This window comes from Monomorium pharaonis, chromosome 4 (genome assembly GCF_013373865.1).
Source record: "Monomorium pharaonis isolate MP-MQ-018 chromosome 4, ASM1337386v2, whole genome shotgun sequence".
NCBI classification, from domain to species: Eukaryota; Metazoa; Arthropoda; class Insecta; order Hymenoptera; family Formicidae; genus Monomorium; species Monomorium pharaonis.
The window spans coordinates 15,942,935-15,959,168 of NC_050470.1; the positions used below are offsets into that span (position 1 = coordinate 15,942,935).

The 16,234-nt window shown below is 32.1% G+C and overlaps 1 protein-coding gene across 7 annotated transcripts in view; it reads left to right on the forward strand.

The window, feature by feature from the left end:
* LOC105836048 (protein sprint) overlaps positions 1-16,234 on the forward strand; it is a 330,029-nt gene that overhangs the window by 7,510 nt on the left and 306,285 nt on the right. For 4 of the 7 annotated variants that reach the window (XM_028193036.2, XM_036285716.1, XM_028193033.2 and 1 more), the window contains exon 2: positions 11,356-11,561. The exons of 1 other annotated variant lie outside the window; for it this stretch is intronic. In XM_028193036.2, the coding sequence (XP_028048837.1) occupies positions 11,422-11,561 (140 nt within the window). In that variant the 5' untranslated portion in view covers positions 11,356-11,421. Of the gene's footprint in view, positions 1-11,284; positions 11,562-16,234 lie in introns of all 7 variants that reach the window. 2 more of the 7 variants (XM_036285715.1, XM_028193034.2) reach the window with 2 other exon arrangements.

Genomic DNA, 16,234 nt, shown 5'->3' on the forward strand with positions numbered 1-16,234 from the left:
GAATTTTTCAACAAAATCATTGTAATAAAATTTGTATGAAAACTACAAAAGGTGTACTTTATTATGCAAAAAGTCCCATTTTTATAATTTGTTTCTTGGCTCTGAAAAAAACTCACAAAGAATGCCTTCTTTTTGTGGCTCCAAACGTATATGCTCCCTTAAACAAATGAATAGGATATAGAAAGTAAAACAATTTTTTTTGTGAGACATCCTTTTCGTATCCTTTTTTATTCGGAAAATCGCTGATTTCCCACGAAAATTTTCTCATACAAGTAATTTATTAATTTGTTTTTGTCCTCTCAATAGATAGCGTAAACCGTGCAGAAACACTTTTCTGCATGACTTCTCTGCACATTACTCGCATGCGTCATCTCGTAACACGTATACTCTCACAAAATTACCGACGCTTTATCGCTTTTGCGAACCTTTAATTAATCTGTTACGTAAAGACATCAAATCAGATATCGCGTATCAGATAGGAACGTATGTAGAAAAATTTTAACCTTATTATCTTTTAAAAACAAACAAGTACAAAAATCATGGTAGGTAACACCGACCCTTACAGAAATAATTGCATACGTATATGCGAAATCACTTGAAACATTCTCGATTTTCATAACAAACGCAAGTATCTTTCGAGATAATAATAGTAAAAGTATAATGTATATTCATTACCCTTTCATATAAATAAAATTCAGTCGCTTATTCATATAGGCTATTTTTTTGGTCCTCATAAGAATTCGTCCTTTTTCAATCAATTTAATGAAACTAACCTGCATGGTTAATAAAAATAAAAATAAAGTTTTAAATACAATTTATTCAACGAGTAAAATAACGATATAGTTGTGAGTAATAGTCCCATATACGCACGCGCACGCACGACCATTTATGAAATATATTATTATCTTATTCATCAATTAAATCATACTTAAAACTTTATTTTTATTTTTATTATGACAGCTAATTTCAGAATTGCAATTTTTAATAAATAAATCTAACAATTTCGAAAATGTTAGAGAAGAGAAGACGGTTGTCGACTAAATGTGAGGTTACGATACTTCAATTACGATTTACAATACTTTGTGCTGAATTCTAGGGATAACTACATAAATACTTACTTTTTTACATACTAAGACTAATATTTCATGTGTCATCGACAAGCTGGTTGGACGTTTTTAATTAGTGATAGACTAGAGAAGTTTACGAGTCTCTAGGAATGCTTAATCTTATCGCCAATCAAAAAGTCTAATTAACTTGTCACATCATACATGAAATATTAGCTTTAGACGTTATAACATAGCCCCTGATCACGAATTATCATGTTTATCATGCTATTATAAATGCATTTTAATATTGTAGGTAATCGCAAGTTTATTAAGTATGTATTCTTTATGTCATTTTGATAAATATGTCGAGTATTAATTTTTTAACTTTAGTGTGTGTAAAACTTGAAAGGTTTGATTATGGCTTTCTAATGGTGTAATTGAATTTAATGTTTGACGTAATGCATATATGCATTTAAAGTGTAAAATTATATTGTTTACGTTCAGGGTTATGGACTTCTTGTGAATGTTATGAATCTGAGTCCTAATCCTAAATGTAATTGGACTATATTTTTATTTTACTTATTAAATAATATGGTATATATTCACTTATACGGAGCCACCTCGATTTCAATGTCCTTCACATATGTTATCAGGGACCTTGAGTAACTTTTCCTTATAACTTAATCGGTGGTTATTGTTCGTTAAAAAGTTATTAACAAAAGAAGTTTGAAAAATATCCGTGTAAAATAGAACAGCATACACACACAGGGGGGTGCAAGTGTGGGGCTTTTGGTCTCTTCCTCCTACACCCACTTCGTTGGTAAGTGTGCTCTGTACAAAAATGCGGTAAAGTACGATACTTTGTTGAGAAATAACTATGTCACACAAAACTTCCACACAAAATTTTCTGTGGAAAGAAAATATATTCTCAGAAAACGCGTGGGCGAGCAGAGCCCCTCCCCCTGCACCTCTTCCCCGTAATTTTTCCTAACTCTAACCCAACCAATTTTATGTCGCTTTGAATAATGTAAAAATATTGGAAACGAACAGCATGGTTTCGCGTGGAAAATTGCAAACCCATGTGGTACAGTACAAGCGTGAACGTCGTTTAATCAAATACAAATGAAAATTTGAATATTCGAGCTCAGCATTTTTCTTGGTTTTTACCCTTTCATTGACTTCCTACACGAAGCAAACCCATTCGGCACTTTTATTGTAATATTAATAAACGTAACTTGAACGTAAAGTAAACGACGTCCACGCTTGTACTGTACCACATGAGTTTGCGACTTTCCACGCTACACAATATCCGCGCTGTTCGTTTAGAATGTTTTCTGACATTATCCAAATCGCGACAAAAAATTGGTTGGATTAGAGTTAGAAAAAATTATGAGGAGAGGTTGTAGGGAGAGACCCCTCCCCGCCCACGCATTTTCTGAAAATATATTCTCTTTCCACACAAAATTTTGTGTAGAAATTTTGTGAAACGCAAGGTTACCGCAAGGTTAATTGCGATTTACAGACAATGTTTTGATTTTATATGCGTGTGTGTGTGTGTGTGTGTTTTTCAAATTCTTTTGAGAAAGACGAATCAGTCAAGACCAATAGCACAGATTGCGATTCAGTACTGTTCTGAAATTTAGTATTGTTCTTATTTATTTTTTGTTTATTAAAATATTATAATCAAAATTTCAACATCAAAAATTACATATAATTTGTAAAAACTTTCCGTGTTAATAACTTTTTAATAAATGTCGAGCGCGGCCTAAAACCTTTACAATCACTCAGAATGATGACCTTGATAACAGGGCCTTTGGCTTCCCCCTTCCCACGCGCGTGTGTGTGTGTGTGTGTGTGTGTGTGTGTGTGTGTGTGTGTGTGTTGTTTTATTCTACATGGATATTTTTCAAACTTCTTTTGTTAATAATTTTTTAACGAACAATAACTGCCAATTAATTAAGTTATAAGGAAATGTTACTCAAAATCATGTGTCTGATAATGATGTAAAAGACATTGAAATCGGGGGTGGCTCCGTATAAGTAAATAATTACTATATATTTATATATATTTATAATACTTTACGTATATTTATAATATTTTTTTATGATATTATGTACAAGATACTGATATTTTAGTAATATTGATGTACAAAATCCGCCAGAAAGCGTTAATTTTTTATCTTTTAAAAATTTTCAAAATATTTATTGGTAATCGATAAAGTTAAGAAAGCCTAGGACGCAGCTAAATCATCTTGGTGCTGATCATAATTTTTTAAAAATATATTAATTTAATAATTTCAAAAAATGTGTAAATAAAGGTTTAGAAACGTTCTAAACGAGCTAAATAATTCACTAAGCTCGATTATGCAAACAAAAAATGTGTAAATGAAGGTTTAGAACGAGTTAAATCTAGATCTAATGTTTAAAAATTACAATTTATCGAACTTGAATGAAAAGAACAATATATAAAATATGAGACATTTCAACTTAACTAAGTTATCCTTAGTCGTAAGTATACTTAGAATCCCCTCCCTTTACCCAAAAAATCTAAAAATAATTTCTTGCGAAGAATAATACCTCACCCGGAGTTTGAACCCGGATCTCCTATCATTTCATGAGGGCACCCTAGCCAATTCGATCATCGAGGCATATCGTATTAATCTTCGCAATAACCAGTATGTTTGCCGGCGGACAGTTTATATGAGCTGAAATTATTAAATATACTTTTTAAAAAATTCAGCTCGTATAGACTTGCGTTTAGGCCTTCTCAACTTTATTGATATGTTTAAACATTTATCGGTCTAAGAATTTATTGTTTATACACGTCACTGATAAAAAGACGTTCTTCAATATATACTGGTTATTGCAAAGATTAGTAAAGGAGAAGGTAGTATAATAATATGGCCAGTGCGGATAATATGGTTACCCATATTATCTCCGTTATATCTGACGAATTCTAGTAATTATTTATGATATCATTTGTAGCTTACTGTTATATAATGATGCTAATATGACAAAACACAACAGTCAACATTTGTTATATGTATAAGACATTTTTACTTTTAAGAATTTCGAAAAAATTTTAAGGTACATTTTAACATTAAATTACACATACTTCCTCATTCTTTTTAAACATAACCGCATTATCACCCAAATGTATGTACACATGAGTACTTTCTTATTATTTAACTCTTTATTCGGTTGTATATATTTTGAGTTATATAAAATTAAACTACCCAGCAAACACAGAACATAACAGCAACATTGCGACAATGTTATAAAATTATAGCAACATCACAGCAATATTACAACATTGCCGCAATGTTGCTGCAATGTTCTGTGTTTGCTGGGTATGATATAGGTTGTTGTTAATATAGCCATTTAAGTGTGCTAGTAATATGGTCACTTTTTTGAGATCTCCATATCGACAAAATTCCTCGATAAGTCGATTGTCGCTGTACTGTTAACCTACAATTCATGTGACGTTAGTATACATACTGTATGTCTTGGTTTAGATTTAAGGTTATTTTTATTTAACTTTTATTAGATGTAAATAAAAATCACCTGTTTCGATATAACAACTTATTTTATATAAATATATATGTTTTTAACAAAATACTGTGACCTTTTTAAACAAAACCAATTCTTTTACATTTATTTTTGTGATGGTCATATTACTCTCCCTATTTCTCTTCGGCCCATTATGCAGTATTGTTACATTTTTATAAATAATATATAATATAATAATTATTTCATAACTTTAAATTAAAAATTTAATAAACAATACTTTAATGAATATAATCGAAAAATTTCAACTCAAAACATTTATTATTAACGAAGTTATTAAATAAAATATAAATGGGTGGTTATATTACCACCTTTTTCTTTATCATATGCTTTGGTGGTCGAATTGGCTAAGACGCCCTCACGGAATGATGAGATCCAGATTCGAACCTCGGCTGAGGTATTATTTTTGGCAATGAATTATTTTCAAATTTTTCGGGTAAAGAAGGGGATTCTAAGATGCCAATAAGCATCGACATCGAGCTTATATTGTAACTGTGTTTTAAGACTGACTAAGGACCACGCACCCACCTTATGGACTTTTGAAGACCCGTCGAATTGGTTGATATTGTGATATGTTACAGTTCATAACCTCTTGAATGAAAATCCCCATGGTCCCAAGGTCCAAAAGTGGCTCATTTATCCAGTAAGGGGGGGGGGTGGAAAAGGGGTAATAAATAAATAGTACGACTATACGACAAGTAAATAACTAAATAACTTAGAAGCCATCCATATATCACGTGCCCTATTTTTCACTATTCTTGGACTCTTTCCTTCTTATCGTAATCAACCGTGACTTTTCTTGAACCCCCTCATTCTCAAAAATATTAGACACGTAATTTATGGACCCTTACGCGAAGGATGGAAACTGCATATTTAATAATTGTAAATAATCGTTCCCATCCTAAGAAACAGAACCTATCTTGGGCCCAAAGTCTATATAAGACCCTAATATTATAAGTACAAGATATAAGTTTCCAATAATTTATTTTATAATCGATAGCATTTCTTCTTAATATAGATTGTTATTTTTAGACTAAGCGGTTTGATATACTTGATGTTTCAACTAATCTGTGTATCCAGATTTATGGCCTGTGGTCTGTTTTGGGCTTTATTCTTTTAGGTTTTACTACTAATTTATTGTCTTCTTTCACCCCCAGTAGAGGCAGTAATCTGGTTTTCTGCCAGCATTCGTAATATAACGCGGTTTTGTGGACGACAAGAATTTAAAACGCGTAAGTTCCCAGGCGATGCAATATGTGAGGGACATATTACAATACGCGACGCATTACGTCAAGCATAGACAGACGTTGCGCATTGAAGAGATGCTCACGCGCTTCGCCTTCGAAACATGAACACAACGATAGCGCAGAGTATCGAATCTCTCAATGTATTCCAAACTACAATTCCAGGTATTATAACGAAGGAACTGATTAATAGACGCGTCATTTATCGAATGCGAATGCACATCGATCATCATATACAAAATAACTTAAGTTATCTGAGAAATTAATAAGTGATAGAGACCTCTTTGACACGCTAGCTGGGTGTCACCGCTTTTGATGTCACAAGTAATACGTACGGAATTCCGTGTGATGTACTTTATGCACGGAAAAAGTTTTAAATACAACTTTGCTGTAAAACAGCATATGTTCGTAAATAAGTTCAAAGCCGCCTCCATCGATCAGGCCACAGGACTGGTCCGACTGAGACCATTAATGGACGCAAGCGACAAGTACATGTACTCAATTTATACTGATAACTTGAACGGTAGCGAACTTAAAGCGCTGCAACACTGCTGGTATGTAGCCAATTTAGTTAAGCCGTACCAGGTTGAAGATGAACGAGATCTTTAAGCTTCCTAGTCACGTTACACGTGGGCCTATGAAAAAATATCGTCCCAGATAATAGCCGTACCACGACCCGCCCAGCAATTAACGTCGGCCCATCAAAAATTCGTGAAGGAGACGTATTTATATTTCAAAAACGCTTTCACGTTTGAAACGTTCTTGTAACGTTTCCGAAAATTGTCGCCTCGGCAACAGGACGCCGTACGCTTTGAAAATGGCACCATAAGCGTCGGCAATTTGTGCCACATTATATTTATGGAATCGTCCGGCGCGTTTGCTAGAATTGCACGCACGTGCATCGCGTGCACGACAAAAATGAATTTGCCGATGCGTTATACGCTTTCATAGACGCAAATGTGCAGATATATTCAGTCCATATAACCAATACGAACTCAAAGCACGAAGATTGGGTAATAGTGCAAAAAGAAAATCCCATCTTTACCACAGCAACGCTGCGACAGGAAATAAATACGCTTAGACGAAGAAAACGGGGGGAGGGAGGGGGAGTTGGTCGTCGTCAACGAAACCGACATCAACGAACCAACGACAATCCCGTCGCAGTCATACCGTTACGCAGGACGATAGTAACGACCATGGCAATAACAGTGGAGAATGTCTACGATCATCCCCCCTAAATTCACCCTAGATTCACCCCCTCCTGGGGATGAAAGAGGATAAAAAATCAGTAGTAAAACCCAAAAGAATAAAGCCCAAAACAGATCACTGAATAAGCCATTTTTTGATCTTGGACTCATGGGGACTTTCATTTAGAAGGTTTTGAATTGTAACATATCACAGTATCAGTCAGTTTGACAGGTCCATTCTTCAAAAGTCCATGATGAGTGCATAGTTCTTTGTCAGCGGGCAGTTTGTATGAGCTGAAATTATTAGATTAATATATTTAACAAAAATTATAATCAGCACCAAGATCTAGCTGCGACCGTTTAAGCCAACTTTAACGATATGTTTAAACATTTATCGGTCTAAAATTATATTGTTTATTGGTAATGTGTTTCATATCCTTCTACACTGAGAAAAAAAATTGTTGATTTGACTAAATTTTTCAACTTAATTAAATTTTTTAATTCAACTATTTGTGTATTTCAGTTAAATATATAAATAATTAAATTAAAGTTTAACTATTTTACGTATTTAAATTAATTTTATAAATACTTGAACCGAAGAAATTTCTAATTGAAAAATTTAATCAAATTTACATTTTTTTCTCAGTGTACAAGTTTCATAACAACAATCTTTTTTTCCTTTTTAGTAAATTGTTAATTATGTTCGTCATGTATATTTAAAGAATTTCTCTTTCTAACACAGAATGTTTTCCAAGAAGGTACACAGATAATACAGTGTAACACAATGTCCAACATAAAGTGTTCCAACTGTGATACAATGTTACACTGCACGACACGGCAAAAAGTTAATACAAGGGTATAAAATATGTCAATGTTAACAATTTTCAAAAAATGTTTATATTTAATATATGATACTAATGTGATAATTTCTAGTGTCAATTTTAGTAACGATATTTTCTTGATACTCATTAACATTAATATTATTATTGTTTGTCAACTAAGTCTAGAGTTCTAATTGTTCTAATAAGAACTTTCCATAATGGAACATGGTGTAACGTCAGTGTGTCCTGGCTAGAATACGACCAATTTATGATTAACTTTAAGTAGAACTTTATGGGTAACAAACTTGTACCGACAGCAATTATGTCACATAAATTTTTACTGAGTTATTTAGCCAAAGTAAAATAGTGGTTCATAATCCTGTTTTTTTAGAATATTAAAGAGAAATAAGAAATTAATAGTTTTTGAAAAATAAAGACGTAAGATAGAATGAAATTCTTTGACTTCTTTTTGCTCTTATTCATAATAATATAACAAATCTTATAATTACGTTAACAAGTTGATACACATTTAATTTATTAATAACAATTTAATACACATATTTTTTTACAAGAAAATGCGCTCATGAATAATACAACTTTATCCTTAGGGCCACCTTTAGGAGGGGGAGGGGGGAGTTGGCAATCACAGTTGGCTTAATGATCAGAATGTAATAAACTAACGATACAAAGAGTAATTGTTCTATTATCGGTATATTACTCAGAATTGTGCAGTTTAACTGCCATCTTGTATGAAAATGTACGGAATAACTTGATCTACACACAGATAGAATATTTTCGTCTTTCAAGATTTAAATCGAGTGTTTACGCTATATGGCGGGACTTTAAATGAATTCGCCCATCAATCGTCATTAAGTCTAATCGCGACTGCTGACGTCAGAGTATCATGTCGGACTCGCGAAAATGATCATAACTCTCTCTATTGAGCAGCAAAAGCCAAAACATTAATCATTATTAGAATTTAGTTTTTTCCGCCAATGAAAATACGGAATTAATAGCAGAAGATAAATTATGATTCTCACGTATATTATTTTATTTCAGTAATATAAACACTGCGTACCTCGATATAAATACTGCGTATTACACTTTTAACATGTTTAGTCCTATTTTATCAACATGTTCAATAATTCTTTGTATGTCAAAAGTAATTATCTACTAATCAAATAATTACGTTAAAAATAATTATCTACTGATATAAAAAATGTTTACCATATTGCCCAAGTGCGAACATTATAAATTTATTTTTTTATGTGTCAAAATATCTCGCTATTGAATTGATATTTTGTGATATAATCCGATATTAATTATTTGTAATGTACAAATGTAATATACAAACAGTGATCTTGTACAAAAGTAGAAATAATTTTTTAATAAAAATATCATAATAAATTTGAAAATTTTGACATTGTTCAAAGGATCTGATTCTTTTAATGATGCTACACACAGAAAAATATTATTCTACAGGCAAGAAAAGTATTTACTCATTTTATTTTATTTTGTTCAAATAATAGTTTTCTTCAATCAAGAATATTTTCTTAATATTAGTTTTAAGTTTTGTCACAAGTATTAGAAAATCTCAGCATTTTTTACTTATGAAATCCATATTCGTCAATGATTTTAATAAAAGCTATTTCGTACGTATAATTCCTATAGTTAGTTATTAGTTTCCTATAGTTTGGTTTGAAGATAAGATGTTCAACTATTTTGTTGTTTATAAAAGTAGAGGAAAAAAGAGGATAATAAACCATTTGTTTTATTTAAATAATTCAATAAATATTAATGTGAAACATAATTCTTGTCGGTACTTTATTATCCATAAAGTTCTATCAATCACGTTACAAGCAAAAATTCTTCAGATGTATATAATGAACACAATTAACAATTTACAGAAGAGGAAAAATGATTATGGTTATCTAATCTGTAAGAGGATAAAAAATTAACGCTTTTTGGTGGACTTTTTTTGAACATTAGTATTACAAAAGTATAAGTATCATATACATGGTATTACAGAAAAGTATATGCAAAAAAATTGGTTTTTACGACTTTGCGCATTGTAGAAGTGTTATAAAAGTATTATAACAAATATACTAGCTTATAAATAAAATAAAAGTATAACCAAATTACGTTCAAAGGAATTATAGAATTCACACTTACAACAATCACAAATAATAATCTTGAACGCAAGCAATATAACTTTACATGTCAAATACATGTATGCATTACGTGAAACATTAAATTCAATTATAATTACGTCATTTAAAAACTATGTTCAAGCCCTTCAAGAATCACACCAAAGTTAAAAGATTAATACCTGACGTTTCTCAACATGACGTACAGAATACACATTTATAAAACTTTCGGCTAACTGCAATACTGAAATGCAGCTTTTATGACAGCACTGTAAATATTGATGACCAATGGCTACTGTTATAACGTTTAAACAGTATGTAAAGAAATAATTTAAATAATTATTCCTAAAATTTAATACAAAGTGAACGAAATATCGTAAATTTCACAATACCATAGTTCATTCATAATCGGCTTCTCTTTTTTATACGGTGACTGTCTGAATAAGGAGACCCCAATTGCCTACAAATTATTTGCCAACGGTATCGACTGCTAACAAATCATTTCAATGACCTTGACCTTGATGTATGTTGTACAGGTGAGGATATTGATCAACTATTTCTTATAAAATAATCGACGATCTCATATCTGTTTTTGAGTAGGTGCGTGAGGGGGACAAAGCTCCTCCTCCTTGCACTCCTCGCGCGCGCCCTTATGCGTGCGTGCGTGCGTGCGAATGTGTGTGTGTGTGTGTGTGTGTGTGTGTGTGTGTGTGTGTTGTGTAGGACCATAGGGAAGAAGTGTCAGTTAAGTATATTTTTTGATCATGTAGATTTGTGTTGAATAAGTTATATGAAGTTTTGAACATTTAACATTGTTTTTTTCAAGAACTATTGTTTTTATGGCAAAAATCATTAGAACATAAAGTATATATTTTAATGCGGCCTTTTATCTGTAGTATATTTTAAAATTCACATTGTTTACAAAAATCAGTGGAAAAAAACCTTAATTTTTATGGTTTTTTTATGGTTTCCGTCATGAAAATCAAATTTGCGCCAATTTTCACCATCATATTCGTAATCAGCGCACCAATATATGTAAAAATACACAGTTTCAAAAAAATCGGAAGTATGTCATTTTTGGAAGTTTATCCAAAATTAGAAATTGTATTTTTTTAAAATTATCACAAAATTATTTTTACACTGTGTACTTTGATGAATTTTTTTTCGAAAAGCAAGCCATTATTCATAATAAGTTGATAATACAATTTGCAACCGATATTTCATATCTCAATTATTCGTATTTTTACAAACCCATTTTCGATACATTTTAAAGCTCAGTCAAATCTTAAACGGAGTATTCTTTTTTTCTAAAGAACCGTAAATAAGTGAATTTCTTTCCATTAGTGCGTCGTTAAAATGCTGATCAACCTTATTTAATCGTGACAAATACGAACGTAAATTTTTGTCATAATGTTACCGCCAACTATCGGCAAAATTAACAACAGTGACATATTGACATTGTACACGAATCCCGACGATAGCAACGGCAGAAGTATGGTGGTGACTCAAACAGTTAGCAGAAGCCGGTATGCGGAAATTGGCGTTAAAAGGTAAACTTTTTTTATAAAACAAAAAAAATTTAGGAAAAATATATTTCTTACAATACTCCATATAACATCAGATGTTATATAAATATCAATTTTTTTCTATAATATGAAAATAATATTTTGTATATTCATTGTTTATACATTTCATATACATGATATAAATGTATATCGCAATATATAATATGTATATTTATTGATGTATTTTACATGTATATATAGCTTACAATGTATGTCAAATATACATATCTAATATGTATGTACTTTGTTATATGTAATATGTATATACATTACTGTATATTATAACATTCATACATTTATAGAATTTCTAAATACGTACACTGCACATACATAATTAGCATAACCTTTGTTGCACGTAATATGTATATACATTGCTGTACATTATACAGTCATATATTATGCCATTTCTAAAAGTTACATTACATATACATAAGTTGTATATACGACAAAGTTTATTCAAATTATATATGTGTGATGTATGTATATACATATATGGACATTTCATATTCTATGTATATACAGAGAATGTTAAAAATATTCTTTTCACTATCACCGTTATGTGGCGTTTTCTCGTGAAAAAAGTGTAATTTCTATTGAATAAAAGGGGCTCACCCAAGAGCGTGGAAGCAAGTAAGATGCTATCGTATTATATTAAATTAAGATCAATATGCCAATCTATAAAAAGAATTGAGAAAAATAAGGACAGAATTATGAAAACTTTTATTTAAAAAAAAATGCGGTACTTATTTTACATACATATGATATATGTTTTACATACTTTTCATATTCTTTGCATATACATAGAATATAAAATATCTATATATGTATATACATAGGACATACATAGAATGTTCTAATGTTTACTGGGTATCTAATGTGTGTGCAAATCTATATATGTGATATATACATATTACATACGGTAATGTATACACAGAATATACGTACATACAGTGTACATATCATATACATATGTATATATTATGAACCTTTTATGTACATTAATCCGGTTTCATTTGCGCATATATTTCACATTCAGTATATGTATATTACATCAAGTAAGTATATACTTGGAATATACAGTATACATAAATGTATTCATAAATATATTTTTGTTTTGTGGGATATAACAGGAAAAACTGATTGTGAATATTATTATAATTACAAACTAATTATATTAAAAATGTAGTTATTTGTATTTCTATAATTTCTAATTCTCGCAAAATAGACAGTTTCATTAAAAATGAAAAATAAAGTTGAAAGTAGCTCAAATTTACAATATAAGAGATAGGTTTGCAGCAGAAATAGTACACAAATCGTTTTTGGTTATGTATTTATTATAAAAAAATAGAGGTAAAATTCCAAAAAGGTCGGATCTTTGATTGTTTTGAAATTACCCAGCTAGTCAGGGTTGCTAAAATCATATATCGTGAAAACTTTACAGCAAGGATTGTTTCAATTTTGACAATAATTTTATGACATGTCTTTTGCTTTGTCTTCTAAAAGTTTTGAGAAAATTTACGACAAAAGTTTTCACATAATGCTGTAAATAACAAAGAAAGACTTGTACATAAATATGACATAGAGAAATCACAAGGTTTGCTCCGGCACAATAAAATGCAAAATTTACGCAAATAACAGAGCAAACCTTGTCATACGACATGACAATAAATTTATGGCAGGAACAGAAACAATTTTGCTAATCATGAAATAACAGCAAATTAGTAGCAAGAACAAAGTAAAACTTGCTCAACATACTTTTGCAACAAAATTGCGACAAGGTGTGTCCGCAAACGGAAGTGGTTCACTTGGACACAGTACAATTGAACACAGTGCAAATGGACACGGGGACCCCCCGTACCCACCCCGTCGAAGTCGCTAACCTATGTTGTACATTGCAAACAAAGTAAAGTTTATATGTATTAGCAGATTTCCAATACAATATACACGGCGTACAACTTTGCGGTATACAAGTTTGCGGTGTACAACTTTGCGGTGTACAAATTTTACGTGTCCAATTGCACGGTGTACATTTTTATCGTGTCCAAATTGTAATTTGTCCAGAATTTATTTTTCCTGTGTACAAAATTACTGTGTACAAAATTCCTGTGTCAAAATAAACTGTGTCCATTTGAAACGTGTACATTATTTTGTGTCTATTTGCACCATGTCCATTTGCACTGTGTCCAATTGTACTGTGTCTAAGTGAAAGCCACTCTCCGCAAACAGCTTAGCTTTTGCTGGCAAGGCTTGTTGCAAATAATATGATGCATATTTTATGCAAATAACAGAATTGCATTGTCGGGTGTTAACCAGGATCACTTCATTTCTTGGTGACTTTGCTATCTATCCCGAGATGGCGCATTTTTCATGAAAAAGATTCACATACTGGGTAAAGAAAAGGGGCTTGTCAAGAACAGAAAACCAAGTACAATTTACAAGCACCATTTACATGTGATCAGTTCAATATTTCATTTCTCGATCTGAATTTCGATAAGATTTGTCCTGTTCTTGCTACAAATTTGCTATTATTGTTGTGTATGTCAAAGTTTGCCTTGTTCTTGCCACAAATTTGTTATCATGCTATGTACAGCAAAGACTCCGACAATGCAATGCCGGATTTAATTTCTTCATAATCTGATGTTGTATCTCGTCCTTATGTGCCATTAAACTTTGCGCATTTATATACAGTATATGTTCCTCTTCCTTCTGTGATTGTTATTTTGCATCCTCCCAGCCGGCCCTTCTCTTTTCCTCTTGTAGAACTCTCTTGAACGTCGGACATTCCGAACTCAGTGCATCATGGTCATCTTTTATCTTCAAGTTGTACGTTTGGTTTTTATACATACAATTTACACATTTCTTCTCATTTATTATACACTCATTTGATTTGTGATTACCTGCACATTTATGGCATGCTTCATTTCGCGTACAGTATTTCGCAAAATGGTGATAGCCCCAGCATTTAAAGCATCTCTTAAGACTAATATGATTAAATACAGGACATCTTTTCCATCCTATATTTACTTTTCCTTGGCTCAACATTAGAGAGCTCAACAACAGAGAAAGAGAGAGAGAGAGAGAGAGAGAGAGAGAGAGAGAGAGAGAGAGAGAGAGAGAGAGAGAGAGAGAGAGAATACACACACACACATTATATGTACATACATTTCTTCTTCATATATATATATATATATATATCTATATATATACACAGAAAAAAAATTTGGAACTAAGAAAATTCAAAATTTTGTTTTCTGGGTTCAAAATGGTTGAACTTTCTTACATTAAAAATTGAGTTTGTTTCAATAAAACTTGGTACTGCAGTTACTCAAGCAATTTGGAAAATGAAAGATTACTAAAGACCGAACTTAACGTTCCAAGTAGCTGTGAACTACAACTCGTAGAAGCTTGAGACTCACAGTTCTAAGTCGGACATAAATCACACGCAACGACGACTCTCCCACTATTCCAAGCATTGTTGGACAGTACCAAGTTAAAAACAACTTTTTTAAATGTAACTGCTGTTATTTATTTAAGTTTTTGATGACAATACCGTTTTTGTATAAAATTTTGATAATGTTACTCCAAAATCGTAATCAATAACATCAAAAACCCCTAGAAACACCAGAATTCAAATTTTGAAAATTTCCATACTGTATCAAACCAGGGTGGCACATATATGAGCCAACAACAAACTTGGAAATTGCATGAAAGATATTAGTTATATATATGTATAAATTTTTTCAAAAGAACCGAAATTTTAAGAGAAAAGTGCTGACTCTCTAAATATTAAACGTTATTTTATTTTGTCCCAAACGTGTTTAAATGTCTACGAGGCATTTTGAAAATTTCATATACGAGCTCAACACTGCCAGAATCTTCTGTGTACTGAACATTTATTTCAAAGTTTTTTTATAAGTAAATATTACAAGCACGTATGTGAGTAGGTGCATACGGTGTAGAAATGTACGGTGTACAACTTTACGGTGTAGAAATGTACGGTGTACATTATTTTATGTCCATTTGCAACGCGTTGTCCATCTGCACTGTGTCTAATTGTACTGTGTCCAAGTGAAGGCCACTCACCTATTCCTATAATTTCTCAAGCACTTCCTTCATCTTTCGTCTTTCTACATACACTCCCACTACCTTCCACGCTTCTTCTCCTACCCCCATCCCTCCTCCTCTTGTCTCTATTCTTCCTACCCTCCTATCTACCAATTCTTTTCTTATTCTTATTAGCATGCCTTCCATCGCTCTTCCTTTCCTATTTCTTTTAAATGCCCAAGAACCCGCCATACATAACCCATTCGGAAATCTCCCCCAGTCCTTCTCTTCCAGCCATGTTTCCGCCAAGCAAAAAACATCCCGTTCTTTTAACTCCTCCCAAAAATCTTTATCTTTATTTTTTATCCCTACAACGTTCCAAAAAGCCCCTTTCCACGTTTTATCCTTGTCTCCTCTTTCCGTCTCTCCTCTAACTCTCACCCTTTCTACTTTTCCTTTTCCACCACTTCACCCTTCTCTAGCCTTTCCTTCTCCTCACCCTTCCTCTCTCCAACCCCTGCCGTCTCTCAAAATCTCTCTCTCCTCGTCCCATCTCCACCAGGTGTCATTAATTCTAATACTCGCATAGCCTATCCATGTTTTGTTTTCCTTGC